The sequence below is a fragment of the Panulirus ornatus genome, chromosome 55 (genome assembly GCF_036320965.1).
Source record: "Panulirus ornatus isolate Po-2019 chromosome 55, ASM3632096v1, whole genome shotgun sequence".
Taxonomy (NCBI): domain Eukaryota; kingdom Metazoa; phylum Arthropoda; class Malacostraca; order Decapoda; family Palinuridae; genus Panulirus; species Panulirus ornatus.
The window spans coordinates 13,883,466-13,906,970 of NC_092278.1; the positions used below are offsets into that span (position 1 = coordinate 13,883,466).

Here is a 23,505-nt window from a genome sequence, read left to right on the forward strand (position 1 = left end):
TCAGTAGGAATTAATGTACAAAGCATCAGAGGGAGTGTGGATCAGGTGTTTGCTTTGAAGAATGTATATGGGAAATACTTAGAAAAAAGAGATGGATTTGAATGAAGTATTTATGGATCTGGAGAGGGCTTATGATAGGGTTGATAGAAATGCTTTGTGGAAGGTATTAAGAGTATATGTTATCGGAGGTAAGTTGTTAAAAGCAGTGAAATGTTTTTACCAAGGATGTACAGCATGTGTACGAGTAGGAAGAGAAGAAAGTAATTGGTTCCCAGTGAAGGTCGGTTTGCGGCAGGGGTGTGTGATGTCCACATGGGTGTTCAGTTTGTTTATGAATGGGGTGATTAGGGAGGTAAATGCAAGAGATTTGGTGCGAGGGGCGAATGCAGTCTGTAGGGGATGAGACGCCATGGGAAATGAGTCAGTTGTTGTTTGCCGATGATACAGCTCTAGTAGTTGATTCGGGTGAGAAACTGCAGAGGCTGGTGACTGAGTTTGGAAGAGTGTGTGAAAGGAGAAAGCTGAGAGTAAATGTGAATAAGAGCAATGTTAATAGGTTCTGTAAGGTTGACGGACAAGCTAATTTGGATGTAAATTTGAATGAAAATAATTTGGAGGAAGTGGAGTGCTTTAGACATCTGGGAGTGGATTTAGCAGCGAATGGAACCATGGAAACAGAAGTGAGTCACTGGATGGGGGAGGGGGCGAAGGTTCTGAGAGCAACGAAGAATGTGTGGAAGGCGAGAACGTTATCTCGGAGAGCATACTTGGTTATGTTTGAAGGAATAGTAGTTCCAACAATATTATATAGTTGCGAGGCATGGGATATGGATAGGGCTGTACAGAGGAGGGTGGATATGTTGAAAATGAAATGTTTGAGGACAGCATGGGATGTGAGGTGGTTTGATCGAGTAAGTAATGAAAGGGTTAGAGAGATGTGTGGTAATGAAAATAGTGTGGCTGAAGAGTAGAAGAGGGTGTGTTGGAAAGGCTTGGACATATGGAGAGAATGAGTGAGGAAAGGTTGACAAATAGGATACATGTGTCAGAGGTGGAGGGAACAAGAAGCGGGAGACCAAATTGGAGGCGGAAGGATGGAGTGAAAATGATTTTGAGCGATCGGGGCTTGAACATACAGGAGTTTGAGAGACTTGCAAGGAATAGAATGAATTGGAACGATGTGGTATACCGGAGTCGACGTGCTGTCATTGGACTGAACCAGGACATGTTATACGTCTGGGGTAAACCATGGAAAGGTCTGTGGGGGCTGGATGTGGATAAGGAACTGTGGTTTCGGTGCATTACACGTGACAGATACAGACTGAGAGTGAACGAATGTTGTCTTTTTCGTCTGGCGCTACCTTGCTCAAGCATGGGGTAGCGATGCTGTTTCCTGTTGGGTGGGGTAGTGCCAAGTAGGAATGAAGGCAAGCAAGTATGAATATGTACTTGTATATTTATGTATATGTCTGTGAATGTGTATGTGTACATATGCATATGTCGATATGTATATGTATGTATATGTGCGTGTATGGGCGTGTCTAAACGTGTATGGATGTAACCAAGATGAGAAAAAAGGAGAGATAGTATATTTGAGGATAGGAACCTAGGTGATTTGGCTGTTAGTAAAACGAAGCTCAATGGTAAAAGGGAAGAGTGGTTTAGGAATGTTTTGGGAGTAATGTCAAGGGTTGGTGAGAGGACAAGAGCAAAGGAAGGAGTAACACTCCTTCTGAAGCAGGAGTTGTGGGAATATGTGACAGAGTGTAAGAAAGTAAACGCACCCCTGCCGTAAACCGGCATTCATTGGGAACCAATCACTTCCCTCTCTTCCTACACGTACACATGCCTTACATCCTTAGTAAAAAAAATTTCACTGCTTTTAGCAACTTACCTGCCAAACCATATACTCTTAAAACCTTCCACAAAGCATCTCTATCAACTCTATCATATGCCTTCTCCAGATCCATAAATGCTACATACAAATCCATCTGTTTTTCAAAGTATTTCTCACATACATTCTTCAAAGCAAACACCTGATCCACACATCCTCTAACACTTTTGAAACCACACTGCTCTTACCCAATCTGATGCTCTGTACATGCCTTTACCCTCTCATTCAATACCCTCCAATATGATTTCCCAGGAATACTTAACAAACTTATGCCTCTGTAATTTCAACACTCACCTTTATCCCCTTTGCCTTTGTGCAATGGCACTATGCATGCATTCCGCCAATCCTTAGGCACTTCACCATGATCCATACATACACTGAATATCCTCACCAATCAATCAACAACATAGTCACCCCAATTTTTTGATAAATTCCACTGAAATACCACCCAAATTCGTCGCCTTGCCGGTTTTCATCTTCCGCAAAGCTTTCACTACCTTTTCTCTCTTTACCAAACCATTCTCCCTGACCCTCTCACTTCGCACATCACCTCGACCAAAACACCCTATATCTACCACTCTGTCATCAAACACATTCATCAAACCTTCAAAATACTCACTCCTCTCTATCTCACTTCATCACTACTTGCTATACTTCCCTATTTGCCCTCTTAACCGATGTTCCCATTTGTTCCCTTGTCTTACGCACTTTATTTACTTCCTTCCAAAGCGTCTTTTTATTTTCCCTAAAATTTGATGATACTCTCTCACCTCAACTCTCACTTGCCCTCTTTTTCACCTCTTGCACCTTTCTCTTGACCTCCTGCCGCTTTCTTTTATGCATCTCCCAGTCATTTGCACTACTCCCCTGCAATATATCGTCTAAACTCCTCTCTCATCTCTTTCACTAATAATCTTATTCCTTCATCCCACCACTCACTACACTTTCTAATCTGCCCACCTCCCACCTCTCTCATGCCACATGCATCTTTTGCGGAGGCCATCACTGCTTCCCTAAATGCATCCCATTCCTCCCCCCACTCCCCTAACGTCATTTGCTCTCACCTTTTACCATTCTGCACTCGATCTCTCCTGGTACTTCCTCATACAAGTCTCCTTTCTAAGCTCACTTACTCTCACCACTCTTTTCTCCCTAACATTCTCTCTTCTTTTCTGAAAACCTCTAAAAATCTTCACCTTCGCCTCAATAAGATAATGATTAGACATCCCTCCAGCTGCTCCTCTGAGCACATTAACATCTAAAAGTCTCTCTTTCACACGCCTATCAACTAACACGTATTCCAATAACGCTCTTTGGCCATCTCTCCTACTTAAATACGTATACTTACGTATATCTCTTTTTAAACCAGGTATTCCCAATCACTAGTCTTTTTTCAGCACACAAATGCACAATTTCTTCACCATTTCCCTTCACAACACTGACCACCTCATGTGCACCAATTGTACCCTCAACTGCAGCATTACTCACCTTTGCATTCAAATCACCCATCACTATAACCCGGTCTCGTGCATCAAAACTACTAACACACTCACTCAGCTGCTCCCAAAACACTTACCTCTCATGACCTTTCTTCTCATGCCCCAGGTGCATAGGCACCAATAATCACCCGTCTCTCTCCATCCACTTTCAATTCTACCCCTATATGTGTGTATATGTGTGTATAGGCCATTTTTAGTCTGTTTCCTTGCGCTACCTCGCTGACGCAGAAAACGGCGATGAAACACTCAAGAAGTTGAAATTACAGACTCCTCTCTTTTAAATAATATTTTTTTTCCTTTCCAGTCAACTTTGCTTCGGTTGGGCCAGGCTTTTCGCCCACGTCATGATGCGCATATCTACGGGAAAGAAAGCAGTCAGAAACGCCAGCATTTGCTATCGGCTGCACTACGTCTTCGTCTAACAAACGCAGCTTCGCCTCACCTTTGATAAACGTAATTTCACTTCTTCGACAACATAATATCATCAACAGACACATCTTCCCTACACTCTCGCCAACAGACACATCTTCCCTACACTCTCGCCAACAGACACATCTTCCCTACACTCTCGCCAACAGACACATCTTCCCTACACTTTCGCCAACAGACACATCTTCCCTACACTCTCGCCAACAGACACATCTTCCCTACACTCTCGCCAACAGACACATCTTCCCTACATTCTCGACATCCCTGCCTTCAACTTGACCTTCTCGGATAAAGCTGAAGTCAAAGGCCAGGATGAAAGTGCTGATTGCTGGAACGAAGAAGGAAAAGACAAAAGTGAGCCAAAAGAAAAATATATGTTCGTTCCTGGACTCCACAGAAAAGAGTTTTAGAGTTATATATGTTGATATGATGATATTACCAGCAAGCCGACCGTAACCATATAAGAAGAACTGACTTGGTGTTCGTTGTGATGAACCGTATAAGCATACGCTTCTAAACTACGTCGTGGAAAAATCAGCAGCTTCTGCCCCTCAGGTCTCCGGTGTCACAAACTCTGTAACCCCGCCATTGTCACGGTGATACTAGAGAACCTCCAACTCCTGTCCCCAGGGTATACAAACCTGTTACCTGCACTAACGTACCAAGCTGCAGCCATCTCACCCGTATGTGTATTATATAACGAAGTCTGTTGAATGACTGAAGTATGGCACTTACATCACAGCATGTGGGGTGTATGTAACATGGTCAACAGGTGAGAATGAAGTGGATAAAGAATGGACAGTGATGCCAAGTGTCGTCAGAGGGATCCGGTAGCAGGGTACACCATGTGATAATGTAATGCCAGGTGTCGTCTGAGGGTCCGGTAGCCGGGTACACTATGTGATGCCAAGTGTCGTCAGTGGGTGCGGTAGCAGGGTACACCATGTGATGCCAAGTGTCGTCTGAGGGTCCGGTAGTAGGGTACACTATGTGATGCCAAGTGTCGTCAGTGGGTGCGGTAGCAGGGTATACCATGTGATGCCAAGTGTCGTCAGTGGGTCCGGTAGCAGGGTACACTATGTGATGCCAAGTGTCGTCAGTGGGTCCGGTAGCAGGGTACACTATGTGATGCCAAGTGTCGTCAGTGGGTCCGGTAGCAGGGTACACCATGTGATGCCAAGTGTCGTCAGTGGGTTCGGTAGCAGGGTACACTATGTGATGCCAAGTGTCGTCAGTGGGTCCGGTAACAGGGTACACCATGTGATGCCAAGTGTCGTCAGTGGGTTCGGTAGCAGGGTACACTATGTGATGCCAAGTGTCGTCAGTGAGTCCGGTAGCAGGGTACACCATGTGATGCCAAGTGTCGTCAGTGGGTCCGGTAGCAGGGTACACTATGTGATGCCAAGTGTCGTCAGTGGGTCCGGTAGCAGGGTACACTATGTGATGCCAAGTGTCGTCAGTGGGTCCGGTAGCAGGGTACACCATGTGATGCCAAGTGTCGTCAGTGGGTCCAGTAACAGGGTACACCATGTGATGCCAAGTGTCGTCAGTGGGTCCGGTAACAGGGTACACCATGTGATGCCAAGTGTCGTCAGTGGGTCCGGTAACAGGGTACACCATGTGATGCCAAGTGTCGTCAGTGGGTCCAGTAACAGGGTACACCATGTGATGCCAAGTGTCGTCAGTGGGTTCGGTAGCAGGGTACACTATGTGATGCCAAGTGTCGTTAGTGGGTCCGGTAGCAGGGTATACCATGTGATGCCAAGTGTCGTTAGTGGGTCCGGTAGCAGGGTACACTATGTGATGCCAAGTATCGTCAGTGGGTCCAGTAACAGGGTACACTATGTGATGCCAAGTGTCGTCAGTGGGACGGTCCAGTAGCAGTGTACACGTCCATGTGCTGACACATTCCAGTTCACATTTGAGTGTTCATCAAGTTCGATATTGACGTCTGACGGATCTTGTCTTTGATGTCAACTGTACAAGAATGTCGTCATGCCACATCCTCACCTCCTGGCTGTCAACATCCCGGGTCATGCGAGAAACAATGAACATAGTTACTGTGGCCAAGCCTGGAGATGATGCACCGCCATGAACCACTGGTGAGGACGCATGCGTACCTCAGCACCACACGCACGTAAATACGCGTACACATTCACCACTTGGGGACCTCAGGATCAGTGATGACGCATTCACCGATATATATATATATATATATATATATATATATATATATATATATATATATATATATATATATATATATATATATCATCGTCACTGTACTTATTTGTACATGATCAAGAACAGGTCAGCAGCCCCAGGGGTCAGCAGGTCTAGCCCCAGGGGTCACCAGGTCACGTCAGGGATCACCAGGTCACGCCAAGGGTCAGCAGGTCAGCCCAAGGGGTCACGAGATCACGTCAGGGATCACCAGGTCACGCCAAGGGTAGGCAGGTCAGCCCCAGGGGTCACCAGGTCACGTCAGGGATCACCAGGCCACGCCAGGGGTCACCAGGTCACGTCAGGGATCACCAGGTCACGCCAAGGGTCGGCAGGTCAGCCCTAAGGGTTCAGGCAGTGGATGGTCTCCACTGAAGCGGAAGTTCCCCTTCGGTATCAGGTAAAGCTGTGGATTTCCCCCCCGGGCTGATAAGCCCTGGCTTCATGGCTCTCCCTGGGGGCCACCATGCACCAGGCCATAAACCCGGGTGACTAGTGACGCTCTAGTGACTGTCGTTAGTGTGGCTCGGTCGGAGGAGGGGGGGGGGGCGTTGAGCGGGAAGCCCTCAGTCTGTCAGAGGTAGTTCGAGGTCAGCTTGGGGATCGGCGGCTTTATCAGCGAAGCAGCAGGGGAGAAGTGTGGGAAACTGACGTATGGCAGCGGTGCTCCACCCCGACACCCACCTCCCACACACACATGTACACACTGGTGGCTACGATTACAGGATGACGGCATATTACCCAGGTGAGGGACACACTGACTGCTGCCCACACTAGACGTCCAACTTGACCATCAACAGCCACGCACGGACGGCGTCCAGCGAACACACCAGCGACGCACTGAACCTGGCGACTCTATGGCCCAAGCTGGGGGTCCAGCGAACACACCAGCGACGCACTGAACCTGGCGACTCTATGAGCCAAGCTGGGAGTCCAGCGAACACACCAGCGACGCACTGAACCTGGCGACTCTATGAGCCAAGCTGGGAGTCCAGCGAACACACCAGCGACGCACTGAACCTGGCGACTCTATGAGCCAAGCTGGGAGTCCAGCGAACACACCAGCGACGCACTGAACCTGGCGACTCTATGAGCCAAGCTGGGGTCCAGCGAACACACCAGCGACGCACTGAACCTGGCGACTCTATGAGCCAAGCTGGGGGGTGACGTGGTAAACTGCTCAACGTCTTATGGGGCCGTAACCTGTGTGATAGAACTGTGACGTCCAGGAAGAGAGCGAGAGCGACCACCACAACAGCAGCAGCAGCAGTGACTACCACCACAACAGCAGCAGCAGTAGTGACTACCACCACAGCAGCAGTAGGAGCAGTAACCACCACAACAGGAGCAGTGACCACCACAACAGCTGCAGCAGCAGTGACTACCATAACAGCAGCAGCAGCAGTGACCACCACAACAGCAGCAGTGACCACCACAACAGCAGTAGGAGCAGTAACCACCACAACAGGAGCAGTGACCACTACAACAGCAGCAGCAGCAGTGACTACCATAACAGCAGCAGCAGCAGTGACCACCACAACAGTAGCAGTGACCACCACAACAGCTGCAGCAGCAGTGACTACCATAACAGCAGCAGCAGCAGTGACTACCACAACAGCAGTAGGAGCAGTGACTACCACAACAGCAGCAGCAGCAGTGACTACCACCACAACAGCAGCAGCAGCAGTGACTACCACCACAACAGCAGTAGGAGCAGTGACCACCACAACAGGAGCAGTGACCACCACAACAGCTGCAGCAGCAGTGACTACCACCACAACAGCAGCAGCAGCAGTGACTACCACCACAACAGCAGCAGCAGCAGTGACTACCACCACAACAGCAGTAGGAGCAGTGACCACCACAACAGCAGTAGGAGCAGTGACTACCACAACAGCAGCAGGAGCAGTGACCACCACAACAGCTGCAGCAACAGTGACCACCACCACAACAGCAGCAGGAGCAGTGACCACCACAACAGCAGCACTGACCACCACAACAGCAGCAGCAGTGACCACCACAACAGTAGCAGTGACCACCACAACAGCAACTGTAACCACCACAACAGCAGCAGTGACCACCACCATAACATCAGCAGCAGTGACTACCACCACAGCAGCAGCAGGAGCAGTGACCACCACTACAGCAGCAGCAGGAGCAGTGACCACCACCACAGCAGCAGTGACCACCACCACAACAGCAGGAGCAGTGACTACCACTACAGCAGAAGGCCTCACCTGGGGGCAACACACGGAGGACTATGGCCCGCCAAGCGTCAGCATCACCCGTGCTCCTGGGTAAGTAACCGCGCCATCCACCAGCCCACACCCTCTCCACGAACCCTCCAACTGTCACTAAGTTTCGTAGGGAAAACTTACATCCAACAATTACCTGCGGGGAAATTAAGTGATAGCATTAGAAATTACAGTGTTATAGGAAAGTTTCGTAGGGCAACTTACATCCAACAATTACCTGCGGGAAAATTAAGTGATAGCATTAGAAATTACAGTGTTATAGGAAAATACAGTATGCATTAACGGGTAATGCAGTAGCCATACACTCCATGAGCTGCTTCTATTTGACGCTGTTGTGTATTCATTTGTTATTTGCGAGGGAAATATAGAGTGAAACACCATGTGAATGTATCTATATATTTTTTTTTCATGAAATTATTTCTACGTACGAGGTTGCAGTAATTGAAAGCGATCTCTATGTTCAATATATGTTGTGACAGATAGTTACGCTGCCAACGTCTTTTCCAGTAGGAGAACGTCGTCTCTAGCAAGTTGGTTCATAATACAAATGACTTTTTAATGGTTAAACTCTCCAGCCATTTCTAGCAACTCTGGGAGTAGCGAGGCTATTGGCTATTATGCTGACTCGATCATATATTCCCCTGCTTTTGTACGTATATCATTATGTCCTTATCTCTCGCTGGTGGACTGTCATGCTGTTGGCTTGGCCAGGCGTGTGTCTGCCCAAGGCCACGGTCATGCTATTGGCTTGGCCAGGCGTATGTCTGGCCCAGGCCACGGTCATGCTGTTGGCTTGGCCAGGCGTGCGTCTGGCCCAGGCCACGGTCATGCTGTTGGCTTGGCCAGGCCTGTGTCTGGCCCGGGCCACAGTCATGCTGTCGGCTTGGCCAGGCGTATGTCTGGCCCGGGCCACGGTCATGCTGTTGGCTTGGCCAGGCGTATGTCTGGCCCGGGCCACGGTCATGCTGTTGGCTTGGCCAGGCGTGTGTCTGGCCCAGGCCACGGTCATGCTGTTGGCTTGGCCAGGCGCGTGTCTGGCCCGGGCCACGGTCATGCTATTGGCTTGGCCAGGCGCGTGTCTGGCCCAGGCCACTATCATGCTGTTGGCTTGGCCAGGCGTATGTCTGACCCGGGCCACGGTCATGCTGTTGGCTTGGCCAGGCGTGTGTCTGGCCCGGGCCACGGTCATGCTGTTGGCTTGGCCAGGCGTGCGTCTGACCCAGGCCACTGTCATCTGTTGGCTTGGCCAGGCGTGCGTCTGGCCCAGGCCACGGTCATGCTGTTGGCTTGACCAGGCGTGCGTCTGGCCCAGGCCACTGTCATGCTGTTGGCTTGGCCAGGCGTGCGTCTGGCCCAGGCCACTGTCATGCTGTTGGCTTGGCCAGGCGTGTGTCTGGCCCGGGCCACGGTCATGCTGTTGGCTTGGCCAGGCGTGTGTCTGGCCCAGGCCACGGTCATGCTGTTGGCTTGGCCAGGCGTGTGATTGGCCCGGGCCACGGTCATGCTGTTGGCTTGGCCAGGCGTGTGTCTGGCCCAGGCCACGGTCATGCTGTTGGCTTGGCCAGGCGTGTGTCTGGCCCGGGCCACGGTCATGCTGTTGGCTTGGCCAGGCGCGTGTTTGGCCCAGGCCACGGTCATGCTGTTGGCTTGGCCAGGCGTGTGTCTGGCCCGGGCCACGGTCATGCTATTGGCTTGGCCAGGCGTGCGTCTGGCCCGGGCCACGGTCATGCTGTTGGCTTGGCCAGGCGTGTGTCTGGCCCAGGCCACGGTCATGCTGTTGGCTTGGCCAGGCGTGCGTCTGGCCCGGGCCACGGTCATGCTGTTGGCTTGGCCAGGCGTGTGTCTGGCCCAGGCCACGGTCATGCTGTTGGCTTGGCCAGGCGCGTGTCTGGCCCGGGCCACGGTCATGCTGTTGGCTTGGCCAGGCCTGTGTCTGGCCCAGGTCACGGTCATGCTGTTGGCTTGGCCAGGCGTGTGTCTGGCCCGGGCCACGGTCATGCTGTTGGCTTGGCCAGGCGTGCGTCTGGCCCAGGCCACGGTCATGCTGTTGGCTTGGCCAGGCGTGTGTCTGGCCCAGGCCACAGTCATGCTGTTGGCTTGGCCAGGCGTGCGTTTGGCCCAGGCCACGGTCATGCTGTTGGCTTGGCCAGGCGTGTGTCTGGCCCGGGCCACGGTCATGCTGTTGGCTTGGCCAGGCGTGTGTCTGGCCCAGGCCACAGTCATGCTGTTGGCTTGGCCAGGCGTGCGTTTGGCCCAGGCCACGGTCATGCTGTTGGCTTGGCCAGGCGTGTGTCTGGCCCGGGCCACGGTCATGCTGTTGGCTTGGCCAGGCGTGTGTCTGGCCCGGGCCACGGTCATGCTGTTGGCTTGGCCAGGCGTGTGTCTGGCCCAGGCCACGGTCACGCTGTTGGCTTGGCCAGGCGCGTGTCTGGCCCGGGCCACGGTCATGATGTTGGCTTGGCCAGGCGCGTGTCTGGCCCGGGCCACAGTCATGCTGTTGGCTTGGCCAGGCGCGTGTCTGGCCCGGGCCACAGTCATGCTGTTGGCTTGGCCAGGCGCGTGTCTGGCCCGGGCCACAGTCATGCTGTTGGCTTGGCCAGGCGCGTGTCTGGCCCGGGCCACAGTCATGCTGTTGGCTTGGCCAGGCCTGTGTCTGGTCCGGACCAGTTATTCTTGTGGTCAGTTATCAGGGTGTTTACTATAGTATTTATTGTAAAACTCCTTAATTGGTCGCTTCTGATGTGATGTGTGGAGTGTGGTGTTTGGATGGTGGAGTGTCAAGTGTGGAGGGTAGAATGTTATGTGTAGAGGGTGGGGTGTGGACTGTTGGAAGAAGTGTGTGGAATGTGGAGGGTGGAGTGTATAGTGTGGAGAACTGAGGGTAGAGTGCGCAGTGTGGTGCATGAATTCGAAATAAGGAAGGTGGAGTGTGAACAGTAGAGTGTAGAGTGTGGAGAACTGAAAGTGGGGTGTAGAGAATGGTTCGTGGAGTGTGGAGTGTGGGGGTGGGGTATGCTATGTAGACTGTGGAATGAGGAGAGCGGAGTGTGGATAGTGGAGTGTGGAGAGCGGTGTGTGGAGAGCGGCGTGTAAAGAGCGGAGTGTGGAAAATGGAATGTGGTGTTTAGGTGGTGGGGTGTATTGTGTAGACTGGAATGAGGAAAGGGGAGTGTGAAGAGCGGAGTGTGGAGTGTAGAACGTGGAATGTGGAGGTTGGAGTATAAAGTGTGAAGTGCGGAGTGGAGTGAGGAGTGAACACTATAAAATATGGAGTGTGGAGTGTGGAATGTGGAGTGTGGAGGGTAGATTGTGGAGTGTAGGGAATAGAGTGTGGAGCGTCAAGTGCATTGTATGGATTGTAGAGAAACTGTAGAGGGTAGAGTGTATTGTAGCGTGTGGAGTGGGGAGAGTTAGAGTGCAGAGTGTGGATTATGGAGTATGGATAGTGGATGGTAGACCGTGGAGTGTTGAAAGTGGAGTGTGGACTGTGGAAGGTGGAGTGAGAAAGTAGATTGTGAAGGATGGAGTGTGGACTGTGGAATGTGGATTGTGGTAGATGGAGTGTGGAGTGCAAAGTGTGGAAGTGGAGTTAGGAGAGTCTAAAGTGTAGTGTGGGGTCAGAAGTGCTGAATGTGGAGTGTGGAATGTGAAGTGTGGAGTGTGGTGTGTAGGGTATAGAGGGTGGAATGTTGAGTGTGAAATGTGGAGTTAGGAATGTGGTTTATGCAGTGGGGAGTGTTAAGTGTGGATTGAGTTGTATGAACTGTGGATTGAGGAGTATTGAGAGTGATGGATGTATTGTGGAGTGTGGAGCGTGGAGGGTGGAGGGTTGAGTTTGAAATGTCCGGAGTCTTCGGTGCGGAGTAAGGTGGAGCGTGGGACGTGGAATTTGAAATATTGATTGTGGAGTGAAGAGGGTGGAGTTTGAAGGGTGAAGTGTGGAGTATGGAGGATGGAGTGTGGAAAGTAGAGTGTGAAGTGTGGATGGAGGAAGGTGGAGTATGAAATTTCAAATGCGGAGTGTGGAGTATAGAGTGTGGAGAGTGAAGTGTGGCGTGTGGAGACTGGAATGTAGAGTGTGAAGCGTGAGGCATAGAGTGAAGAGGGTGGAGTATGGAGTGTGGAGTTTAGAATAGGGAGTGTTGAGTATGGAATGTGGAGTGGGGAATGTGGAGTATGTGGTGTGGACTGTGCAGCGAGGAGTGTGGAATGTAGAGTGGGAATGTGGGATATGGAATGTGGAGTATGGAGTGTGGAGTGTGGAGTAAGGAGTGTGGAATATGGAGTGTGCAGTATGGAGTGTGGAGTGAGGAATATGGAATATGGAGTGTGGAGTGAGGAGTGTGGAAAATGGAATATTCAGTGTGGAGTATAGGATGCGGAGTATGGAGTGTGGAATAGGGAGTTTGGAGAGAGGAGTGTGGAATATGGAGTGTGAAATGAGGAATGTGGAATGTGGAGTGAGGAGTGTGGAGTGAGGAGTGTGGGGTGTGGAGGAATGTTGTTACATGGGAAGGTGGGATACTGTATCCCAGGTACAGGTCAGGACTACACAGACAGCTGGCGTGACGGAACACCAGCTGACGCTCGGTCATTGGAGCTGACGAGCCAATGACAAAATTGGCAGGGTGGTGGAGAGGAACACAGGGTGACAGGGTGGTAGGGGAGCTGGCAGGATGGGGGAGAGGAACACAGGGTGGTGGAGAGGAACACAGGATGACAGGGTGGTAGGGGAGCTGGCAGGGTGGTGGAGAGGAGCACAGGGTGACAGGGTGGTAGGGGAGCTGGCAGGGTGGTGGAGAGGAACACAGGGTGACAGGGTGGTAGGGGAGCTGGCAGGGTGGTGGAGAGGAACACAGGGTGACAGGGTGGTAGGGGAGCTGGCAGGGTGGTGGAGAGGAACACAGGGTGACAGGGTGGTAGGGGAGCTGGCAGGGTGGTGGAGAGGAACAGGGTGACAGGGTGGTAGGGGAGCTGGCAGGGTGTTGGAGAGGAACACAGGGTGACAGGGTGGTAGGGGAGCTGGCAGGGTGGTGGAGAGGAACACAGGATGACAGGGTGGTAGGGGAGCTGGCAGGGTGGTGCAGAGGAACACAGGATGACAGGGTGGTAGGAGATCTGGCAGGGTGGTGGAGAGGAACACAGGATGACAGGGTGGTAGGAGAGCTGGCAGGGTGGTGGAGAGGAACACAGGATGACAGGGTGGTAGGGGAGCTGGCAGGGTGGTGGAGAGGAACACAGGATGGCAGGTGGTAGGGGAGCTGGCAGGGTGGTGGAGAGGAACACAGGATGACAGGTGGTAGGGGAGCTGGCAGGGTGGTGGAGAGGAACAAAGGGTGACAGGGTGGTAGAGGAGCTGGCAGGGTGATGGAGAGGAACACAGGGTGACAGGGTGGTAGGGGAGCTGGCAGGGTGGTGGAGAGGAGCACAGGGTGACAGGGTGGTAGGGGAGCTGGCAGGGTGGTGGAGAGGAACAAAGGGTGACAGGGTGGTAGGGGAGCTGGCAGGGTGGTGGAGAGGAACACAGGGTGACAGGGTGGTAGGGGAGCTGGCAGGGTGGTGGAGAGGAGCACAGGGTGACAGGGTGGTAGGGGAGCTGGCAGGGTGGTGGAGAGGAACACAGGGTGACAGGGTGGTAGGGGAGCTGGCAGGGTGGTGGAGAGGAACACAGGGTGACAGGGTGGTGGAGAACCTGCAGGGTGGTGGAGAGGAACAGAGGATGACAGGGTGGTAAGGGAGCTGGCAGGGTGGTGGAGAGGAACACGGGATAACAGGGTGGTAGGGGAGCTGGCAGGGTGGTGGAGAGGAACAGAGGATGACAGGGTGGTAGGGTAGCTGGCAGGGTGATAGAGAACCTGGCAGGGTGATGGAGAGGAACATAGGATGACAGGGTCTTAGGGGAGCTGGCAGGGTGGTAGAGAACCTGCAGGGTGTTGGAGAGGAACACAGGATGACAGGTGGTAGGGGAGCTGGGAGGGTGGTGGAGGGGAACAGAGGATGACAGGTGGTAGGGTAGCTGGCAGGGTGGTGGAGAGGAACACAGGATGACAGGTGGTAGGGGAGCTGGCAGGGTGGTGAAGAGGAACACAGGATAACAGGGTGGTAGGGGAGCTGGCAGGGTGGTGGGGAGGAACAGAGGATGACAGGGAGGTAGGGGAGCTGGCAGGGTGGTGGAGAGGAACACAGGATAACAGGGTGGTAGGGGAGCTGGCAGGGTGGTGGGGAGGAACAGAGGATGACAGGTGGTAGGGGAGCTGGCAGGGTGGTGGAGAGGAACAGAGGATGACAGGGTGGTAGGGGAGCTGGCAGGGTGGTGGAGAGGAACACGGGATAACAGGGTGGTAGGGGAGCTGGCAGGGTGGTGGAGAGGAACAGAGGATGACACGGTGGTAGGGTAGCTGGCAGGGTGATAGAGAACCTGGCAGGGTGGTGGAGAGGAACACAGGATGACAGGGTCTTAGGGGAGCTGGCAGGGTGGTAGAGAACCTGCAGGGTGGTGGAGAGGAACACAGGATGACAGGGTGGTAGGTGAGCTGGCAGGGTGGTGGAGAGGAACACAGGATGACAGGTTCTTAGGGGAGCTGGCAGGGTGGTAGAGATCCTGCAGGGTGGTGGAGAGGAACACAGGATGACAGGGTCTTAGGGGAGCTGGTAGAGTGGTAGAGAACCTGGCAGGGTGGTGAAGAGGAACAATGGATGATAAGGTCTTAGGGGAGCTGGCAGGGCGGTAGAGAAGCTGGCAGGGAGGTAGAGGAGGTGTCAGGGTGGTAGGGAAGTTGACAAGGTGTACATTAGCTGACAGGGTGGTAGAGAAGCTGTTAGTATGGGAGAGAAGCTGACAGGGTGGTGGAGAAGATGAGAGGGTGGTAGAGGAGCTGACAGGGTGGTAGAGGAGCTGACAGGGTGGTAGAGAAGCTGACAGGATGGTAGAGGAGCTGACAGGGTGGTAGAGAAGATGACAGGGTGGTGGGGAAGATGACAGGGTGGTAGAGGAGCTGACTGGGTGGTGGAGAAGATGACAGGATGGTAGAGGAGCTGACAGGGTGGTAGAGAAGATGACAGGGTGGTGGGGAAGATGACAGGGTGGTAGAGGAGCTGACTGGGTGGTGGAGAAGATGACAGGATGGTAGAGGAGCTGACAGGGTGGTAGAGGAGCTGACAGGTGTACATTAGCTGACAGGGTGGTAGAGAAGCTGTTAGTATGGGAGAGAAGCTGACAGGGTGGTGGAGAAGATGACAGGGTGGTAGAGGAGCTGACAGGGTGGTAGAGGAGCTGACAGGGTGGTAGAGAAGCTGACAGGGTGGTAGAGGAGCTGACAGGGTGGCAGAGAAGATGACAGGGTGGTGGGGAAGATGACAGGGTGGTAGAGGAGCTGACTGGGTGGTGGAGAAGATGACAGGATGGTAGAGGAGCTGACAGGGTGGTGGAGAAGATGACAGGGTGGAAGAGGAGCTGACAGGGTGGTAGAGGAGCTGACAGGGTGGTAGAGAAGATAAAAAGGGTGGTCGAGGAGCTGACAGGGTGGTAGCGGAGTTGACAGGGTGATAGCGGAACCGACAGGGTAATAAAGTCATTGACAAGGTGGTGAAGGAATTGACAGGGTGGTGGAAGAATGAACAGGGCGGTAGAAAATTTGACACGGCGATAGAGAATTTGATGTGGCGGTAGATTAATTGACATGGTGGTCGAATAGTTGACAGGGGTGGTAGATATGTTGACAAGGAAGTCGAGCGGGTGGTAGACGAAGTGACAGAGTGGTAGATAAGTTGGCAGCAGTAGACACGACTGAAGAGCGGGAAGCTGACAGCACGGTAGACAATCTGCTGACAGGACTTCAGACCTCCTGACAGGATTAAAACGAACCAGCGAAGCCACATACGAGCTGACAGTGCAGTAGACAGACACGCTGACAGTAAGGTACACTGGCTCCTACATGTAGACTGGCCTCCAAGGGAGAGATGCATATGAGACGACTGTCAGTAATGCCTTCCCAAATGCCTTAGGCCATTTAGAAGCCCAAATCGGTTCTCTATAGAAGCTATGTCATGAAACCCAGACCGGTTCTCTATAGAAGCTACGTCATGACTCACTGCTATAGCGACTATCTTGACCTCCTGGCCAAAATCGATCATTTTCCTGGTTTAATCAAACTGGCCAAACTAGACGGAGATACCGTTGTCTGTTATCACCCATGGCTAGAATTTTCCGGGTTTAATCTAAATGTGTTTGTTGTTGTTGTTGACAAACACGATCGAATGGGCTACAGGTGGCACCCGCCCTAATGCCAGGTACAGACGTGAGTCCGGTAGCACCAGTCTTTCTTTCTCCCTGACCAGGCCAACCTCAGCACGGGCCTCCCCCTCTCCACCCGCTGAACCACCCTTACCAGTCCCAGCGATGATGGCTCGTCCGGTTACCGTGGCCGGATACACTCTGTCAATAGACTAAAAAAGGAAGAAAAATATTCCTTTCCGGAAAGTAATATATCTGGAAAGAGTTCAGACAGTGCTGCTGAGCCAGACTGAACATTTTGCCCAGTTGCGTTGCTTCGAAGTTATTAATTTCGACTACACAGGTATTATATAGACGGCCATGTCATTGGGTTCCAACATCAGATGGAATGCATTGAAAGAGTGTGATGTACGTAACTTGGAGTTCACACTGGGAAACTAAAGTACATTGTACATAGCTTTAGGGCCATCAATCACTCAGCTGATGTAATACAGTTCTGCAGTTCGTGTGGAAAATTCTTCTAGTTGTTTTGCGTTATGAGATTCTCCTTCAGTACTTACAACCTAATGCACACCATCACATCTTCAGCTGTCAGTAGATATCGTAATCTTGTTTGCCTGAATGGTGTCATGCTGAAGGACTCTACTCATGTATTTCAGATGCCTCGTTCCTCCTGGGTGATGTTTTCCAGTCCCAGCAAAGTTTGACGTCAGGAACTTTTCATGCAGGGACCAAAGGAAAACTTACTTCCATAATTGAGTCTATGTCTCAAAAATTCTCAGGAATGCCATTTTTTTTCTTTTCATTCTTACATCAAAAGGTTTAGATAACTTTCATTGTATAATCAGCTGCCTCTGTCATCTCAATAACAAAAATAACTCTAAGGTGTTCTTCCCAAGCAGGGCTGGTGAGCGTGTGGGTCACGGTGATGGCTCACACCGGTGTAGAAGGTGAAGTTGGCAAACAGACCAAGATCATGCCTTGTATCAAACCTAAGGTAGACTGTGGTGAGTACCGCACACATCTGGACACATCCTGTTTGTATGGCATGCTTAATCTCGTGTGTGTGTATGTGTGTGTGTGTGTGTTTGAAATTACCCATTTGTACTGTACGGGGAGGGAGTTTTACACTCCTCGGGCCCCCTCTCTTGAACATCCCCAATCATACAACGTAAATCTATCTATTTGGTTATCTTATTCCGATTATCCACGACTGTTACTATAAATGGACTTCTTTACACCCTACCTTCATTATTACTTTGCGTTTACGTAAGTGTTTGTCTTTTATTACTCATGCATCAGACCAGCTTTGAAGATTGTATACCTGTACACTGATGCAATCCTCATCACTCTTTACTTCCTTAATGGCCTCGGTATCATCTACAAACATAATCAGGTATGATCCAGACCTCATGACAAGTCATTTACACTCATCTTGAGAAACAATGGTCTTACACCGAGTCCTTTGGCCCCAATCCATGTTGGGAAGGCTCTTCTGAGACGCGTACTTTGTTTCCTTCCACTTGGGTAATTGTCTATCCATCGAGAGACTTCCGCTTATTCCTATCTAATGATCTAGTAACATCCTATGTGGCACAGTGTCAAATACTTTCTGGCATTATCAATACGAATATAGTGCATATGAACGAGCGCTTTCGTAGAACAATACAAACCTCCAATAGCCAGGCTCGAACCACGGACCCCAGCGTGACAGGTGGGTTCGAGCCTGGCTGTTGGAGGTTTGTATGTTCGACGAAAGTGCGCGATCATACACAATATATATTTTTGCAGGGAAATAGTGCAAATGATTGGGAGATGTATAAAAGAAAGAGGCAAGAGGTCAAGAGAAAGGGGGAAGTGGTGAAAAAGAGGGCAAATGAGAGTTGGGGTGAGAGAGTATCATTAAATTTTAGGGAAAATAAAAAGATGTTTTGGAGGAAGGTAAATAAAGTGCGTAAGACAAGAGAACAAATGGGAACATCGGTGAAGGGGGCAAATGGGGAGGTAATAACAAGTAGTAGTGAAGTGAGTGGGAGATGGAGTGAGTATTTTGAAGGCTTGTTGAATGTGTTTGATGATAGAGTAGCGATATAGGGTGTTTTGGTCGAGGTGGTGTGCGGAGAGGGTCAGGGAGAATGATTTGGTAAACAGAGAAGAGGTAGTGAAAGCTTTGCGGTTGTTGAGGATATTCATTGTAATCATGGTTCATGGAAAGTGCCTGAGGATTGACGGAATGCATGTTTAGTGCCATTATACAATGGAAAAGGGGTTAAAGGTGAATGTTCAAATTACAGAGGTATTAGTTTGTTGAGTATTCCTGGAAAATTATATGGGAGGGTATTGATCGAGAGGGTCAAGGCATGTACAGAGCATAAGACTGGGGAGGAGCAGTGTGGTTTCAAAAGTGGTAGAGGATGTGTGGATCAGATGTTTGCTTTGAAGAATGTATGTGAGAAATACTTAGAAAAGCAGATGGATTTGTATGTAGCATTTTTGGATCTGGGGAAGGCACATGATAGAGTTGATAGAGATGCTCTGTGGAAGGTATTAAGAGTATACGGTGTGGGAGGTAAGTTGCTAGAAGCAGTGAAAAGCTTTTTATCGAGGATGTAAGGCATGTGTACGAGTAGAAAGAGAGAAAAGTGATTGGTTCCCAGTGAATGTTGGTTTGCGGCAGGGGGATGTGGTGTCTCCATGGCTGTTTGATTTGTTTATGGATGGGGTTGTTAGGGAGGTGAATGCAAGAGTTTTAGAGAGAGAGGCAAGTATTCAGTCTATCGTGGACGAGAGGGCTTGGGAAGTGAGTCAGTTGTTGTTCGCTGATGATGCAGCGCTGGTGGCTGATTCGGGTGAGAAACTGCAGAAGTTAGTGACTGTGTTTGAAAAGTGTGTGAAAGGAGAAAGTTGAGAGTAAATGTGAATAAGAGCAAGGTTAAGGGACAGAGTTTGAATGGAGAGAAACTGGAGGAAGTGAAGTGTTTTACATATCTGGGATGGGACTTAGCAGCGAATGGAACCATGGAAGCGGAAGTGAGTCATAGGGTGGGGAAGGGAACGAAGGTTCTGGGAGCGTTGATGAATGTGTGGAAGAAGAGAAGGTTATTTCGGAGAGTAAAAAAGGGGTATGTTTGAAGGAACAGTGGTCCCAACAATGTTATATGGTTGCGAGGTATGGGCTACATACAGGGTTCTACGGAGGAAGGTGGATGAGTTGGATATGAAATGTTTGAGGACAATAAGTGGTGTGAGGTGGTTTGATCGAATAAGCAATGGAAAGGTGAGAGAGATGTATGGAAATAAAAAGAGTGTGGTTAAAAGAGCAGAAGAGGGTGTTTTGAAATGTTTTGGACATATGGAGAGAATGAGTTAGGAAAGATTGACAAAGAGGATAAATCTGTCAGAGGTGGAGGGAACAAGGAAAAGCGGGAGACCAAATTGGAGGTGGAAGGATGGATTGAAAAAGATTATGAGAGATCGGGCCCTGAACACGAAGGAGGATGAAAGGCGTGCAAGGAATAGAAGGAATTGGAACGATGTGGTATGCCGGGGACGACGTGCTGTCAATGGATTGAACCAGGGCTGTGAAGCGTCTGGGGTGTGCCATGAAAAGGTTTGTGAGGCCTGGATGTGGAAAGGGAGTTCCAGGCCCCCCCAAAATTTCCATGGTTTACCCAAGACGCTTCACATACCCTGGTTCAATCCATTGACAGCACGTCGACCCCGGTATACCACATCGTTCAAACTCACTCAATTAATTGCACGCCTTTCACCCTTCTGTATGTTCAGGCCTCGATCGCTTAAAAATCTTTTACACTTCATCCTTCTACCTCCACCTTGGTCTCCCACTTCTCCTCGTTCCCTCCACATCTGACACATATATCCTCTTGGTCAATCTTTCCTCACTCATTCTGTCCATGTGACCAAACCATTTCAAAACACCCTTTTCTGCTCTCTCAACCACACTCTTTTTATTACCACACATCTCTCTTACCCTTTCATTACTAACACGATCAAACCACCTCACACCACACATTGTCCTCAAACATCTCATTTCCAACACATTCACCGTCCTCGGCACAACCCTATCTATAACCCATGCCTCGTAACTATATAAAATTGTTGGAAAAACTATTCCTTCAAACATACCCATTTTTGCTATACGAGATAACATTCTCGCCTTTCACACATTCTTCAACGCTCCCAGAACCTTCGCCCCCTCCTCCACCCTGTGACTCACTTCCGATTCCATGGTTCCATCCGCTGCCAAATCCACTCCCAGATATCTAAAACACTTCACTTCCTCTAGTTTTTTCCATTCAAACTTACCTCCCAGTTATCTTGTCCATCAACCCTACTGAACCTAATAACCTCTTATTCACATTTACTCTCAGCTTTCTTCTTCCAAACACTTTACCAAACTCAATCACCAACTTCTGAAGTTTCTCACCCGAATCAGCCACTAGCGCTGTATCATCAGCGAACAACAACTGATTCACTTTCCAAACCCTCTCATTCACAACAGACTGCATACTTGCCCCTCTTTCCAAAACTCTTGCATTCACCTCCCTAACAACCCCATCCATAAACAAATTAAACAATCATGGAGACATCACATACCCCTGCCACAAATCGACATTCACTGGAAACCAATCACTTTACTCTCTTCCTACTCGCACGCATGCCTTACATCCTTGATAAAAACTTTTCACTGGTTCTAGCTACTTGCTTCCATCACCATATACTCTTGATACCTTCCACAGAGCATCTCTATCAACTCTATCATATGCCTTCTCCAGATCCATAAATGCTACATACAAATCCATCTGCTTTTCTAAGTATTTCTCAAAGCAAACACCTGATCCACACATCCTTTACAACTTCTGAAACCACACTCCTCTTCCCCAGTCCGATGCACTGTACATGCTTTTACCCTCTCAATCTATGCCCTCCCATATAATATCCCAAGAATATTCAACAAACGTATCCCTCTATAATGTGAACACTCACCTTTACTCCCTTTTCCTTTGTACAATGGCAGTATGCATGCATTCCGCCAGTCCTCAGGCACTTCACCATGATCAATGCATACACTGAATATCCTCACCACCCAGTCAAAAACACTGCAATACAATTCAATCCCGCCGCCTTGCCGGCTTTCATCTTCCACAAAACTTTCACTATCTCTTCTCTGTTTACCAAACCATTCTCCCCAACCCTCTCACTTCGCACACCACCTCGACCAAAACACCCTATATCTGCCACCCTATCATCATACGCATTCAACAAACCTTCAAAATTCTCACTCCATTTCCTCACTTCACCACTACTTGTTACTACCTCCCCATTAGCCCCCTTCATCGATGTTCCCATTTGTTCCCTTGTCTTACGCACTTTATTTATCTCCTTCCAAAACAACTTTTTATTCTCCCTAGAATTTAATGATACTCTCTCACTTCAACTCTCATTTGCCCTCCTTTCACCCTCCTGCATGTTCAGGCCCGATCGCTCAAAATCTTTTTCACTCCATCTTTCCACCTCCAATTTGGTCTCCCTCTTCTCCTCGTTCCCTCCACTCTGAACATATATCTTCTTTGTCAATCTTTCCTCACTCATTCTCTCCATGTTACCAAACCATTCTCCCCAACCCTCTCACTTCGCACACCACCTCGACCAAACAACCTATATCTGCCACTCTATCATCAAACACACTCAACAAACCTTCAAAATTCTCACTCCATTTCCTCACTTCACCACTACTTGTTATCATCTCACCATTAGCCCCCTTCACTGAAGTTCCCATTTGTTCCCTTGTCTTACGCACTTTATTTACCTTCTTCCAAAACATCTTTTTATTCTCCCTAAGATATATATATATATAATATATATATATAATATAAATATATATATATATATTTTTTTCATTATGCTTTGTCGCTGTCTCCCGCGTTTGCGAGTAGCGCAAGGAAACAGACGAAAGAATGGCCCAACCCACCCCCATACACATGTATATACATACGTCCACACACGCAAATATACATACCTATACATTTTTTTTTTTTTTTGCTTTGTCGCTGTCTCCCGCGTTTGCGAGTAGCGCAAGGAAACAGACGAAAGAAATGGCCCAACCCACCCCCATACACATGTATATACATACACGTCCACACACGCAAATATACATACCTATACATTTTTTTTTTTTTTTGCTTTGTCGCTGTCTCCCGCGTTTGCGAGTAGCGCAAGGAAACAGACGAAAGAATGGCCCAACCCACCCCCATACACATGTATATACATACGTCCACACACGCAAATATACATACCTATACATTTTTTTTTTTTTTTTTTTTTTTTTTTGCTTTGTCGCTGTCTCCCGCGTTTGCGAGTAGCGCAAGGAAACAGACGAAAGAATGGCCCAACCCACCCCCATACACATGTATATACATACACGTCCACACACGCAAATATACATACCTATACATTTTTTTTTTTTTTTGCTTTGTCGCTGTCTCCCGCGTTTGCGAGTAGCGCAAGGAAACAGACGAAAGAATGGCCCAACCCACCCCCATACACATGTATATACATACACGTCCACACACGCAAATATACATACCTATACATTTTTTTTTTTTTTTGCTTTGTCGCTGTCTCCCGCGTTTGCGAGTAGCGCAAGGAAACAGACGAAAGAATGGCCCAACCCACCCCCATACACATGTATATACATACGTCCACACACGCAAATATACATACCTATACATTTTTTTTTTTTTTTGCTTTGTCGCTGTCTCCCGCGTTTGCGAGTAGCGCAAGGAAACAGACGAAAGAATGGCCCAACCCACCCCCATACACATGTATATACATACACGTCCACACACGCAAATATACATACCTACACAGCTTTCCATGGTTTACCCCAGACGCTTCACATGCCCTGATTCAATCCACTGACAGCACGTCAACCCCGGTATACCACATCGC

General features: G+C 49.7%; 2 protein-coding genes across 2 annotated transcripts in view; both read left to right on the top strand.

The window, feature by feature from the left end:
• Positions 1-6,118: 6,118 nt before the first annotated feature.
• LOC139765733 (uncharacterized) lies at positions 6,119-21,987 on the top strand. The gene is made up of 3 exons (XM_071693549.1): positions 6,119-6,271; positions 7,260-8,342; positions 17,436-21,987. Exons 1-3 carry the CDS (start codon positions 6,119-6,121, stop codon positions 17,442-17,444), a joined length of 1,245 nt encoding a protein of 414 aa, XP_071549650.1. The 3' UTR covers positions 17,445-21,987.
• LOC139765734 (trypsin-1-like) overlaps positions 17,462-23,505 on the top strand; it is a 34,705-nt gene continuing 28,661 nt past the window's right edge. The window contains exons 1-2 of the mRNA XM_071693551.1: positions 17,462-17,574; positions 17,836-17,929. Coding sequence (XP_071549652.1) covers positions 17,462-17,574; positions 17,836-17,929 — 207 coding nt within the window. The remainder of the gene's footprint in view (positions 17,575-17,835; positions 17,930-23,505) is intronic.